The sequence below is a fragment of the Nylanderia fulva genome, unplaced genomic scaffold (genome assembly GCF_048542155.1).
Source record: "Nylanderia fulva isolate GAGA-0341 unplaced genomic scaffold, ASM4854215v1 Scaffold636, whole genome shotgun sequence".
NCBI classification, from domain to species: Eukaryota; Metazoa; Arthropoda; class Insecta; order Hymenoptera; family Formicidae; genus Nylanderia; species Nylanderia fulva.
The window spans coordinates 12,106-27,098 of record NW_028190738.1 but is presented as its reverse complement, the minus strand read 5'-3'; the positions used below and the strand labels follow the sequence as shown (position 1 = coordinate 27,098).

The 14,993-nt window shown below is 37.3% G+C and overlaps 1 protein-coding gene and 1 long non-coding RNA gene across 2 annotated transcripts; both read right to left on the bottom strand.

The window, feature by feature from the left end:
* Nucleotides 1-8,972: 8,972 nt before the first annotated feature.
* LOC114930776 (uncharacterized) lies at nt 8,973-9,652 on the bottom strand. Its single transcript, XR_003819534.2, has 3 exons — nt 9,590-9,652; nt 9,182-9,336; nt 8,973-8,991 (listed from the first exon to the last, which is right to left on the bottom strand). It is a non-coding gene; the product is annotated as an uncharacterized LOC114930776 (long non-coding RNA).
* A 2,186-nt stretch (nt 9,653-11,838) lies between these two features.
* On the bottom strand, nt 11,839-12,366 carry LOC146720693 (uncharacterized). The gene has a single exon (XM_085488126.1). The coding sequence runs from the start codon at nt 12,364-12,366 to the stop codon at nt 11,839-11,841; it is 528 nt and encodes a 175-aa protein (XP_085344252.1).
* Nucleotides 12,367-14,993: the final 2,627 nt, after the last annotated feature.

Genomic DNA, 14,993 nt, shown 5'->3' with positions numbered 1-14,993 from the left:
TCGCAGTCGATGGACACAAAATGAAAAACGTATCGTTATAGATGCTTTTGGTCATTATATAAATTCCAATGACAACAAATTACCTACATTCAATGAAATTGGAAAATTGATTAAAAAGCATACTGATACATTGGGACATCGAAGCGTGCCTGTGATTAAAACATGGATACACAATCAAAAACGTATTAAAATGAAGCGAATAAAAATTTAAACATAATTATATACATAGTTGTCAAACTTGTTAAAGTTTATTATTTAATGATACGTATATCATTTATTACGTTTAGTTTGTTTAGATAATATTGATTTAGTTTGATGCTACATATCGTTTATAATATAATGGAAAAAACAATTAGAAAACTTATTGAAAAGACTACTAGACTATTGCAAAAAATATGAAGGCTGTTAGAAAAAGTACAACATATAGTGCAATAAAAATAGTATACATATATATACGTATACATACATATATATAAATAAAAATACCCAGATAGCAAAGCGTCCCTTGGCATAAGAAAGAAAATCGTTGCTTGACACAAGTTTTCATTCAGTTGTCATTATGTTGCTATCATCGAGATAATAGTAATTTCGTTTAGATTAACATAAAGGCATTATACGGACAATAGTTGCCTACACTAGTTACCGCAAATTGTTTTTGTCATGTTGCTCTGTAATTTCCAATAACTTTTATACAAACGGTTCTGAAGACAGCAACTGTTGCTCTTAAGTTGCTCTCAAGTTGTTCACAATTATCGGTAGCAATAACAATCGACAATCTAATAGGCAAAATCGGAAGCCGCTTTCCTCAATATGGAAAACAACTTAAGCAAAATAATTCGAGCAAATTGATAACAACCTGCCGGCAACTTGCTATCTGGGTAATTTTAAAAGAGTATTTTTTAATTTAATACAAGACTGATAGAAATATAGTACTATATGAAGTGCAATAAAAGCTAATATACGTATGTGCAGTATATATATATACATATACATATGTACATTTATATATGTAAAAATAATCAGTTTAGAAGAAAGTTTATTTTTTTACTTGTTGATGTAGATATAAAGTTAACATAAGTAGTACAAATGCAATATCACAATTGATATTATTGACAAAATGTTTCTTTTTATTTGATACATATAACAATAAGTTTATAAGAAAGTATGTTTTTATAACTTATTGTTAGAATAATTAGAATTAGATTATAATCTAAAGAAATAAAATTACAATAGAATATGTAATACATATGTAATACTTATATGCAACTTATATTCATCACAAATGTACCTTTTTACAAGTACTGTTCTCTTCTAATTTTATTTTTAAAACAATTATACACGTAGTATATTTGACGATAGTATCGAACATAAAACAATTTGCTACATACATATAACAATGAATTTATATGAAAGTATGTTTTCTATTACTTGTAAAATGTAACGAAATGAAATTAGAACAGAATAGTACATATGTAATAGTTATATGCAACTTATTTTCATCAAATGTACTTTTTAAAAGTACTGTTCTCTTCTAATTTTATTTTTAAAATATACACGTAGAATATTTGACGATAGTATCAAACATAAAACAATTTGCTACATACATATAACAATGAATTTATATGAAAGTCTGTTTTCTATTACTTGCGAAATGTAACGAAATGACATTAGAATAGAATAGTACATATGTAATAGTTATATGCAGCTTATTTTTATCATAAATGTACTTCTTAAAAGTACTGTTCTCTTCTAATTTTATTTTTACAATAAATATTCACATATAGTATTTACATATATATGTATACAGAGTATCTTTGGTATCGGATATAAAATATATGTAGATTAAGTCCTGAACAAAAACTTTCTACAATATAAACAATCACGAAAAAAGTTTTTAGTTATTAATTATTAAAAACCTACGTGAAGTTTCTATAATTAATAATTTAAGAATGGTTATTTGCAAGATAATAGACAAATTTTTGTTACAGGTAATTAAATCAATATGTATTTTTTATTTGATACGCGTTGTCAAATATTTTTTATATTATATATTTGTATACATATATATGTATATCTCTTAATTTACACAATCAGCTTGTAAAAAAAAATTATTTTTGACATAAAATTAGTACAGAAACTAGAAAACATGTAGCAATGTGATATGTGTTTTATAAGTAACAATATGATATGTGTTCTATATGTTAATAACTGTTTATTACATTTATAATTATATATTTTATATTTTAGAGAAAAGAATAAAAAATAAATAATTACTCTTCAATACAAATATACATGTTTATGTTATGTAGTTTAGCTGGACCATTTTTTTATTGAAACGTATTTTAGCGGGACCTTCGGCTCTTAGCAGGACGGTCTTAATAATACTTTTCATGTTCCGTAGTGTATCAAGACAGTTGAGAAAAAGCCGATGTGAATGCATTATATTTTATCGGAACCATGTATAATTTCGTGTCCCTTTAATATACGGTCCGTATATTGTAGCAATTTTTTTGTTGCAACGTATTTTATCAAAAACATAGCATAAACATTACATTATGTATAATTTGAAATAAATAGGTTATATGAGCCGAATTCGGATGTTTGTGCGTCAGATAGCGAAAATTAATTTTTCGCTATAACTTCTTAATTGTGCACGAAGCACGAAGATTGCTTGGTCCGTTGCTAAGGCTTTATTTAGGAATAAATCTCAAATCGAGATTTTTATTCCTATATTCCCATTTAACCCCCCTAAAGTATTGTAGCCGAGAAAAATATCGATCCGATGTCGCTGAATCGGGAAACGAACTTGAGTCTTTTGCTTTCCGAGCGACTGCTTTTCCTGATTCGTAAAATTTTAAGCCAAAAAATTACCTATGTGAACTTAGCACCCGACTTTTTCAAAATTAATTTTTTAATACAGAAATCGATAGCATTTGGTTTGTAGTTGTTTGTAGTAACATTAATTTCGTTTGTAGTTAATTTAATTAATAAAAAAAAAATTTTTTTAAATGACTCGCACCCAACATTAAGATATCGCAAATCCGCTTGCGCAGTCTTCTTCAGAATCGTTTGTAGTTGTTTGTAGTGATTTTCGATTCGTTTGTAGTCGAACGGGTCAATTGTTATAAACACCAACGGTCCCGCTAATAACAAATATATAATGCGCATACATCATATTAAGCATACGTTTATTAAGCATCAAATTAAGACATCGATTTTGTTAAATAATTGCATATTAAGATTTGAATAATATGCTAAAAAGTGGAATAGTGTCAATTTTCACGATATAGCGCGAGCAAGCTTATTATGTCTACAAATTTTTGTTATTGACGAGATCGTTGGTTTGATGCGTATTTAATCATATTAACGCCTAATTCTTAGAAAAATGATATTTATAGTTTGTTTCGTTATAAATTTTCAAATTTTCGTGGAAATAAACGATTTTTGAAGTATAAAATTTTTTGATAATACTTTAACCACGTAGCAAATTTCTGTTAAGTTGATGTTGTATCGATAATGTTAGAAAAGAAATAATCCCGATTCGAACTTGGCGCGAAGCGCCTGATCAGAAAGAAAGAGCGCTCGCGGTTTCGAGGACCGATAGCGCAGCGCGCGCGTCTTTCGGTAACGCGGAAGCAGCGACCGTACGTGCGTATCAGACTCGTGGCAACGGTCCTGGCGAACGTTTCGGGTAGAAAAGACAGTCTTGGCAAAGTGTTAGTTGAACCGCAAAGAGAGCGAAAAAAAAAACGTTGTGTACTGTTGGGTTAATACATATATATATATTTGTTTGTTCACTGAAACAAGTTTCTATTTTTTTTGTGATTCCCCCCACGCAACTTCGCCCGAAGATAAAAATTCTTCAGATAAGTCGATTTTAAATATATATACATTATTTGTAAAGTATTTCAAAATAAATAATCTCATCAATACGTTTACCAACGTTTTGTTATTAATATTTAGTTAATATGCTAAAACATGGAATAGTATTAATTTTCACGAAGTAACGCGAACTTTTATGGCGCCACATTTTTGTTATTGGCGGGACCGTTGATATAATGCACATTTACAACATATTAACGTCTAATTTCAAGAGAAACAATAATACAACTTAAAGTTCGCTTCAATTTTTAATTTATTTTTCTAAATTTTCGTGGAAATAACACAATTATAATACCAACAATATAGCGAATTTCTCATAAGTTGATATTGTAAACTCAACGTATTTTTAACTCGTATTTAGTATCAACATAAGAAAATCGATTTGTTTAATAATTATTTCTAATATTCGAATAGTATGCTAAAATGCTGTATTAATGAGAATTTTTACAAAACAGTGCGAACAAACTTTATGGGACCAAATTTTTGTTATTGGCGGGACCTTTGATATAATGCGTTTATTTACACCATATTAAAAAATATGCGTATATTTAGCACCAACATAAGACATCCATTTTGTTATCTAATTAAATATTAATATTTCAATTTCAATTCAATTCAATTCTTTATTCGTCCCCTAAGGGATTGAAGGCGCTTTTGAAGGAGCGTTCCCCAACCTTACAACCTCTTACAATGTTACTTATATCTACTCTTAACTCTACTCTTACATCTAATTTACAAATAACTTAATTCTACCTTAACCTACTTATCTACTACTTTAGAGAGAGAAAGAGCCGTCCCTACCTATCGTTTCGCTTCGGCTTCCGATTCCCCATACATTCTCCACCACCTCATTCATACCTCACTCATTCTCCTCCTCATCCTTCCTTCCTCCTTTTCCCCTCCCTCCCTCCTTTCTTCCGTTCTCCCCTCTTCCCTCTTTTTCTCTATTTCTCTCATCCATCCTTCCCCTTCTCCTCCTTCCTGCAGTATTTCCTTCATTCTTTCCCACCAGTTTCCCTTCCCCCCTTCTCCCCCACATTCTCCTATCACATGCTCCCATGTTTCATTTTCTATATTCATAATATTAATATTTGAATTTGTTAAAAGATGGAATAGTATTGATCAATTTTGCGAAATTACGTCAGCAAGATTTATGGCGCCAAAATTTTGTTGACAGGACCGTTTCATATAATGCGCATTTACATCATATTAACGCAAATTTTCCAGAAAAATAACATTACTTAAAGTTTGTTATAATATAATTTTTTAAATTACGTAGAAATAATAAGATTCTTGAAATACCCAAGAAGAACAGAAAATTCAAAATGATGTTAGTTTGATGTCATATATTCATTAAAATATTAATGTATTTTTTTTACAATTCGCTTTTAGCCCTCAATTGCCACACTATGATTTCTTCGCACAAAAGACTTATGTTGCAACGAAAAGCTGAGTAGCCAATCAGCTTATACATATGCAAAATGAAAATGTCTTGTGTGGTCCCGTTAATACCAAAAATTAGGCGTCATACAACTTACTCGTATTATTGTATCCATAATTTGATAAATTGTAATTATAAGTAAAATAAAATAAGCTACACGTATCGTGAACATTAATCATTTTACAATGAAATTAATAATAATATAATGTAAATACGTTTTATACTAACAGTTACGCCAATAACAAAAATGTGGCGCCATAAAGCTTGCTCGCGTTATTTCATAAAAATATACTATTCCATGTTTTAATATACTAGACAACACAAGCGCGCGCTTTTCGTTAATTTAAGAATTTCTTAATTTAAGAAAAAATTAAGAAAGAGGGTTGCCAAGCGTACTACAAATGATTTTTTTAACATAAAAGTGTTTATAAATCGGGAACGACTTATTTTCGGACCTATGTTTATATAACATTTTTTTCTTTTTTTTTTGTCCTGAATCACCTCCCGAAGTAGAGTAGGCGATTTTTCGGACACTCTGTATATATGAATATAAGGTACCGTTAATATACGATACCAAAAAAAAAACGGTACCAATAAAATACTCTACAGATACAGTATTTAATTTTCGCAATAACTTTATTAATAACATATGTAAACAAATTATTTGCATTATGTATACATCTATGGACCAATGTAAACCTATGTATACAAAGATATTAAAACATTTCATCCGGTCTCGCTAAAATACTCTATGCAAACATATATATATATATATATATATATATATATATATAAATTTATACAATTATATATAAAAAGCACTTTTATCTAATTATGTATGGACATATTTCATATATAATTTTGCGATTCTATGTATACTTTTATATATTTCTATATAATTTTATATTGTTATATATAAAAAATTTTTCTTCGGGAGATTTTACTTTTACTCATATTTTCCTTTTCTTTCCTCATTCTTGTCTGTCTTTATATGCATGTTATTGTGTTGTATGTGCATAATATATAATTTGCATTTGTATGTTTGTTGAGAAGATTAGAATAAATTATTTTATAAATGCAGCTTTTTTAAATTAAATTTTTAAAATACAATTTTTATGAAAATTAATTTAAACAAAATTTAGATTTCACAAATATTTTAGTTTATACAAATATATTCTTTTAGATGTTTTATATATTCTCTTACTATTTATTATTTGTTCAATAAAATCCATTTTATTATGAAAAAAATTAATAAAGATAGAATAATGCAAAATATATTAGTCTAATTGTGCAGTAAAAAAATATTTTGATAAATTTAAAATATTTGTAGAAAAATTATTTATTTCGGATATTTACAAAAAGCTGCATTTATAATATAAAAACATGAAGTAATAAAATTTTATCTATTCCAATCTTCTCAACATACATACAAATCCAAATTATACATGATACACATACAACATAATAACATGCATGTAAAGACAGACAAGAATGGGAAAAGAAAAAGAAAATAAAAGTTTAAAATACCCCGGGACAAAAATTTGTGTATATAATATATAATATAACATTATATAGAAATATATAAAAGTATACGTATAATCGCAGAATTATATTATGAAATATGTCTATATATAATTAAGTAAAAGTGCTTGTTATATATAATTATATAAATTTATATATATATATATATATATATATATATATATATACAAGTGTAATAAATAATTATTTATTTATATATATAAATATATATATTTTATATACAAATTTGACATGATTATATATGCACCCTTATTTTTTATATATAAATTTACATAATTATGTATAAAAATGGACATATTTTAAAAGAATGAATGAGTGAGTGAACAAGTAACTGGCTGTTGCCGTAAAACGATATGATTGATTGCATTGATTACTAATTGATAGAATACTAACAATAAGCATAAAGGATCAAGAAAGAGAGAGAGAGAGAGAGAGAGAGAGCTCTCTTTTTTACTTTTCAGAAAATAGTGACATTCAATGCAAACGATCAATTATACATATATTTTCTTACGACACATACAACCCGGGAAAAAATTTTTTATATATAATTATATTAAATAATTGTGTAATTATAATTTTGCGAAATATAACAAAAATTGGGTACATGCTAAAAATGTAGCATGTAGACACCCTATATATACATATTTGTAAACAAAATCGTGTGCGCGCAATGACATATATTTGCGCGGGATGGTTCACTTGTGACGCGGTACGTACTATACGTGCTTACACGCAGTGCGCGACTCGACCGTTATAACGTGTGATAACGTGTCGAATATTGTGATAGATAGACATACTGTGATATTTTAAAAGTGATATTTTTATATTTATTAAATATATAGTGTATAATGGGTGCAAACAAAAATAAACGTTTGCCCCTATCTGGTCGCAGATTGAGTAGAAAGGGAGCATCCCAGATAGCCAATTAATATCAGAAAGAATTCTTAAAGTTTTCTTCTTCAAGATTTGGACATCCAAAAATTGGTTTCGAAAGCCAACATAATGAGATCAGAAAGAGCTCTTATGCGTCGTATTTAGAGAAAAAAAAGATTTCTTCTGAAGTCACCGAAAAGATTACTTTTTTGAGATATCTTATAAAACAAATCAAAAAGATTACTTTTTTGAGATATCTTGTAATAGAAATCAAAAAGATTACTTTTTTGAGATATCTTGTAATAGAAATCAAAAAGATTACTTTTTTGAGATATCTCGTAATAGAAATCAAAAAGATATATTAAATTAGATCTTTTTAGAAGTTTATGTTGATGATGCCAATAAAACTTATTCTAAAACATTCGAGACACAAAAAATATGCCTTTGGTAAAATATTTAGCAAGATCCCCAAAGGGAATTTTTTGATGAAAGACAAGAGACAATTAATTTTCTTTCATATTATATTCATCCTTCATTCACATACATTTCTCTTCCGAGAGTTTATTTGCTAAATATTTTACCAGGGATTTTAAATATGTTGAGAGTAAATATTGAAGCTTAAAGGAAAATTCTTATTTATATGAGAAATCTTCACAAATAAAAATATACGATAATATTATGCCCATTTAGGGGTTACTATATATACATAAACATACATACATATATATATGTGTGTGTGTGTGTGTGTATTTTGAATACTTAAATACAAATATAAACTTTTTTAAACATTATATTTATATTAATATATAAAATATAATATAATATATTTTTATAATATAAAATGCTAATATGCTTTTTATGATTTTTAATTAACTATAATAATTAAAAAATGATTATTAAACTTTAAATTATTTGATTAAATAAAAAAAATATTAATCTATAATAAAATAAACATTTTTAATATATATTTATAGATTAATATATATTAAATTAAGATCGTAAATATAATAAAACTTTAATAGAAATAAAAATGTGAAGAAGAAAAATAAACTATTATGAAAAAAATAATAATATTAAAATAAAATATTATGAAATAGAAAAAATAATATAATTTTTATGCCAAAATTTTAAAATTATATTTGAGCGTGTTTTTTTTCTATATAACGAACTCGATCACTTGCATGTTGTAGCCATTTTTGAATTGTTTCTTGTACGTCAAAGATTGTACAATTACCCGGAATTGATCATAATCTCTGAAACAGTTTTATATTACTAATTGAGTGGCAAATTATAACATGGATATTATATAACACTTATTGTTATTATATTAGTTTGTGTTTTATTACTGCTGCATTTCAATAATTTTTACTTAAAAATTTACTACAGAAAAATTCATATAAATCTATAAAAAATAAATAAATATAATTATTAAATTATTCTCACCTGTATATGTATATATGTTTATCTGCAGACACGATAACGTCTCGATAAGTTTTATCTTTTCAATAAAAGTTTCTGTTTCCACGTACAGTAATGAATCAGTTTTATTGAGACAGTTTATGGACTAGTCTCTCTTCTTCTTGATAAAATATCCAGTCCTATAATTTATATGTGTATAAATACATTATATATATTATTATGAATATTTTGTATCTCATATTCTTTGTTGATATTATAAAATTAATTTATAATAAATGCAATTTGATCATATGTTAAACATTTTTGGTTGTGTTAATTTTGGAATCGATTATATTATCAAAAAATTGGTTTTATATTCATTACTTTAATATTTTACATCTTGTATTTTTTGTAGCATTTATTGTTTAATTAATATTTACATCATAAACTTACCTGAATCATAAATCAATCGACAACACGACAACGATACGTTAATTGTAGCTGCATATAAAGAACACGTGAAAGCATTGAGTATACACTATACACTGGAACACACTATACATATTAATATAATGCGCAAGCGCGCGAACAAATCTAAAATACATCATATACAAGATAACGTTCTGTTGTCTTCAATAAGAAATCCATAAAATTAGCTGGAAAAAGATTTCTTACTGATCTCGTAAAATTAATTTCTCAAACAAGATATCTTAAAGAAATCTTATAACAGACTTCTACAAATTTAAATCTATTAGAAATCATATTGAGAGCTCGGAAAGCAATCTTTGATAAGATTTCTAATTGAGATCTTTCTGACATTCGTGCTATCTGGGCTGTTACATACAGCACAAATACACAAAATATTACATACCTATTTATTATGCACATAAATGTATATAACGATTAAATAGACAAAAAGAAAAAGAAATATATATATATATATATATATATATAACATTATAAACAGTACATATAAACATGTAACGGTTCACCTTTCCCGACGCCGTGGATCGGCTCGCCGGTTCCAGGATTCGGGAGGAAGGGGGAGATTCAGACTCGCTTATTCCTTATTAACAATGCTTTGGTTTATTCTAAAAGAAACAAGTAAACAAAATGATTGTTGGCATAAAGCCTAAATAGAGAAACTTATTGACTACTCGGTATAAACGAAATGTTTGTTGGCATAAAGCCCTAAATAGAGAAACTTATTGACTACTCGGTATAAACGAAATGTTTGTTGGCATAAAGCCCTAAATAGAGAAACTTATTGACTACTCGGTATAAACAAAATAAGGAGGCGTATAGCCAGTAGCGGTGTCCGGAAAAGATTTACAAATTACCCGGTATAACTTAGAGATACGGTGTACGGAGGCGTATAGCCTATAGCAGGAAGAAACCGGAAACCGGGAAACCCGGCGTAATGACGAGAAACCCGTCACCCGGTGTATAGCAGGAAGAGACCGGAAACCGGGAAACCCGGCGTAACAACGAGAAACCCGTTGCCTGGCGTGTAGCAGGAAGAGACCGGAAACCGGGAAACCCGGCGTAACAACGAGAAGCCCGTTGCCTGGCTAGGAGGTCCGGAACAGGACTGGTGCCGGCTCATCCGTCGAGCCGGCTTATATACCCTGCCGGCGGTTCCCCCACTCTACATCGAGGCTGTGGTGGGGGTAATGCCGGCGTCGTAGTGGGGCGCCTCTGGGGGTTGTAGTGGGGCGCCCCTGGGGTAGGGTGACCCGTGTATCAGTTATGTTTTTGTGTTTAGGGGCGCCTTAGGCGCCATAGCCTCAAGTAGCGGGCGGGTGATCGGCCCGCGAGGCGTTAGTAACGGACACGCCGTTACACTACCCCCTCTCTAGACGGCGGATCGTACGTGGTCGGCCGAATCGGTCGAACCGTATTATCCACCGTCCAGTAGGGGAGGTGGCTCGGAACTTCCGAATAGCGTGGGCGCAGTGCCACGGGACCGCCACCACGTGCCCGTCGTCAAGGGTAACCATGACAACAGGCGACGCGGGAGGCGGCCTGCGGACCTCCCGAGCTGGTGGTTGGGAGGAGGGTGCCGCCACTGCTGTGACGGCGCCCACCCCCGCCACCCTCTCGGGGAGGGCCCGGGCTGGCTGCGCCCGAGGAACGGCGGGACGCCGCGGTAGTTCGGCCCGAACTCCCCTCGGCCGTGGACCCGGCGGTGGCGGCGGCGCGGTCAGCAGGATAGCCCTTCGGCGCTCCTGCTGCACGTCCGACCGCTGGACCGAGACCCCCGGTCGAGGGAGCCGGACCGACGCCGCTGGGGCCTGGTTGACAGGCGGCCCCTTTGGCTCGTCAGCCGTTCCTTCACTCTCCTCCGAGGAGGAGATATCACCAAAAAGCGCTTTGATGGTCGGTTGACTCATCGCAGCAATATGAGCCGGGTCATTGACCCGGCCCCCCTTATATACCCCTACGGGGGGTCTTTGAATGCGAGAAAACCGAATTCCCCCTGCGGACCCTAGCGGCGGGGGGTCGGACCTCGTGGCCCGTCTGTGTCGGTGGTTAGTCGCGGGAGCGCCGCGAGATGGCGCGCGGTGCGCTGGGGGGCCCGTAGCGGCGGGCTCGGGCCTTCGCCCGGCGATCTTATCGGCCGAGTCGGGAGGTTGATACAGGGAGCCGCGAGATGGCGTGGGGGGTATGGCGCTGGAGGAATCACGGCGGCTGGCCCTGTCCTACGCTCCGACGGTTTCCTCGTCCTCTTCCTCGGATGCCGCCTTGAGGTCCTGCACATGGATGTGGCGGTGCCATCGTCCTCGGGCGTCCTTGAGGTCAACAATTACGGGGGATACGATCTTCCGGACAGTCATCGGTCCGCTGTACTTCGGGGCCAGCTTGGCGTTGAACGCGTTGGCCTTGCTGGACAGGGGGCGGTCGCGTTTCCAGACGCGTTCGCCCAGCTGCGGTCGCCAGTCTCGTCGCCGCAGGTTGTACGGCTTCTCTTGCCGCTGGAAGGCCCGGGCGAGGTGGATTCGGACCACCTTGTAGGCGTCCTCCAACTGGGTCTGGCGGGTGCTTGGTCCTGGTGCTGGTGCGGTTCCTGGTCGATCCTCTGGATGTGGGCGGGCGAGCTCTCGGCCGTGCAGGATGTAGGCCGGAGTGTATCCGGTGGCCTCATGTCGGGCGGTGTTGATGGCGAACTGTAAGGCGGGGATTCGCTCGTCCCAGTCTTTGTGCCGCCGGCCTACGTACTGGCTGATCATTGTTTTAACCGTACGGTTCGCTCGCTTTACCGGATTGCATTGCGGAGTGTACACGGGGGATGTCCGATGTTGCATCCCGTAGGAAGCTAGCAAGGCCTTAATGCGTTGCGCGACGAACTAAGTCCCGTTATCGGACACCAGGGCGACCGGACACCCGTGCCGGTATATCAGGCGGTCGGTGAGTGCTCGGGCTACGGCTACGGCGGTGGCTTTTCTAAGCGGGACCATCTCGATCCACTTACTGAACCGGTCTTGTATGGTTAATAGCCAGGTATGGCCGCTAGTGGATCGAGACAGGGGACCGATCAGGTCTACGGCGGCTTGTTCCCATGGTGCGCGGACGGAGGTGGCCATCATCCGACCAGCCGGTCGTTGTTGACTGGCCTTGTGCCGCGCACAATTAGCGCACCCTCGGACGTACCGGGCAATTTCCCGAAACATGCCGGGCCAGTAATATAGCTGGGCCACACGAGCCAATGTTTTGGAAATGCCTAGGTGCCCGGCGGCCGGGTCGTCGTGCATTCGCTGAAGCAGGGCGGGTCGTTGGTCTGTAGGCACGCACTGCTTCCATTGCTCCTCGGCTGGTGTTTCCCGGAAGTCCAGATCGTGGAGTACATGCCTGTACAATCGTTGATCCTGGATTTTATAGTCCGGGTGATCGGTCGGATGTCTCCGTACTTCGGCTAGTTTACGGTGGTACCACCGGCATTTCGGCCGGGTCACCGCCAAAGCTTCCGGGAGGCGGGAGAGGGCATCTGCCACCTGGTTAAGTGTCCCGCGCCGGTACTGGATGTCGAAATCATGTTGTTGTAATTCGAACATCCAGCGGGCTAGTCGTCCGGTAGGGGCCTCGATGTGTTGTAACCACTTTAAAGCTTGGTGGTCGGTCACGACGGTGAATCGGTAGCCTTCGAGGTAATCCCGCATTCGGCGTATACCCCACACGACAGCCAAGCACTCTAGTTCGGTAGCGCTATAATTCTTCTCGGCTGCGTTGAGGGTCCGGCTGGCGTACGCGATAACCCGCTCTCCTTCGCCGAGGTGTTGGGTTAATACGGCCCCTAACCCGTGGGCGCTGGCGTCGGTTTGTAGTAGAAATGGTCGCGCAAAATCTGGACAGGCGAGGACAGGTGCGGTGGTTAAGGCCTGTTTGAGTTTCCGGAACGCGGTTTCTTCTTCTATTGCCCAGGTCCAGCGCGCTCTCTTTTTAGTGAGTCGAGTGAGAGGGGCGGCGATAGTGGAGAAGTCAGCGATGAATCGGCGGTACCATGACGCTACCCCCAGAAATTGCCGAACCCTGCGGAGGGTCGTGGGGGCAGGCCAATCGGTAATGGCTTGCACTTTCTCTGGGTCCGTCCGGATTCCGTGCCGATCGATAACGTGTCCGAGGTACCGAAGACTTGGCCGGCAGAAGTGACACTTTTCTGGGTTGAGGCGGAGTCGGGCGTCACGGAGGCGGCGAAAGACTTCGGCCAAGTGGCCTAGGTGCTCCTCGAAAGTACGGGATGCGACAACTATGTCGTCCAAGTAGACGAGGACGTGTGGTTCTAACTCGGGTCCTAGCACGGTGTCGAGCAGCCGTTGGAAGGTGGCCGGTGCTGAATGCAGTCCGAATGGCATGACGCGGAACTGCATCAGCCCTCTCCCTGGCACCGTGAAGGCGGTTGCGGGGCGGCTCTCCGGAGTTAGTGGCACTTGCCAATACCCGCTGCGTAGGTCCAACGTGGACAAGTAGTGTGCGCCTCGTAGCTTATCCAAGGTGGCGGCAATGTGAGGCAGCGGGTATGCATCTTTCTCGGAGGCCGCGTTTAATCGGCGGAAATCTATACAAAATCGGTAGGTCCCGTCTTTCTTCTTTGCCAGCACTATCGGAGAGTTCCAGGCGCTGGTGGAGGGCTCGATGACTCCTTCGGCTTCCATCTTTTGGACCTCTTGGTCGATCACGGCTTGCATGGCCGGATTACGGGGCCGATATCGTTGTTTAATGGGCGGCCCCGGTTTTAGCCGAATTTGGTGCGTGGCTTTGTCGGTCGGGCCGCGGACCGATTCGAACTTTGGAAGTTCGTTATTTAGAAAGGCCTGTAGCCTTAGCGCCTTGCTGGTAGTTCCTGGGCTGATACTGGCTGTCGCGATTCCATCTTTGGTTGTTGTCTCGGTGACAGGTCTGGGCGGCGGGCGCAGCTCGACTCCTAATTTCGCCCAGAGGTCTATGCCTATTAGTACGGCGTTGTCTAGTTGTGGTAGTACGGAGAAGCGGTGGCGGTACGATTTTCCTCGTAACCTGACCGTTGCTTCGATGGTCTCGGCAATGGGGACTTGCGTCCCGTCGGTCAGGCGTATCTGGGCTGCCTTGAGATCTGGGCTAGACGGTGTGCGGTTGATTCGGCGGGCCGTTTCAGCGTTTACGAATGAGATCTCTGAGCCGGAATCGAGGAGGCCCCACAAATGTTGTCCGGCGATCTGGATCCGGAGGTGCGGTCTCGGGTTGTATTTTAGGCCGAGTCGGGCTGGACGACGGCCGCGACGTCTCCGGCCCGCACCCCGTTTCCCGTCGGGGGGTGGCAGTCACGGGTGAGGACCCCGTCCTTGCCACATCTCGAGCAGAATTTCTTCGGAGGTCGCTGGCA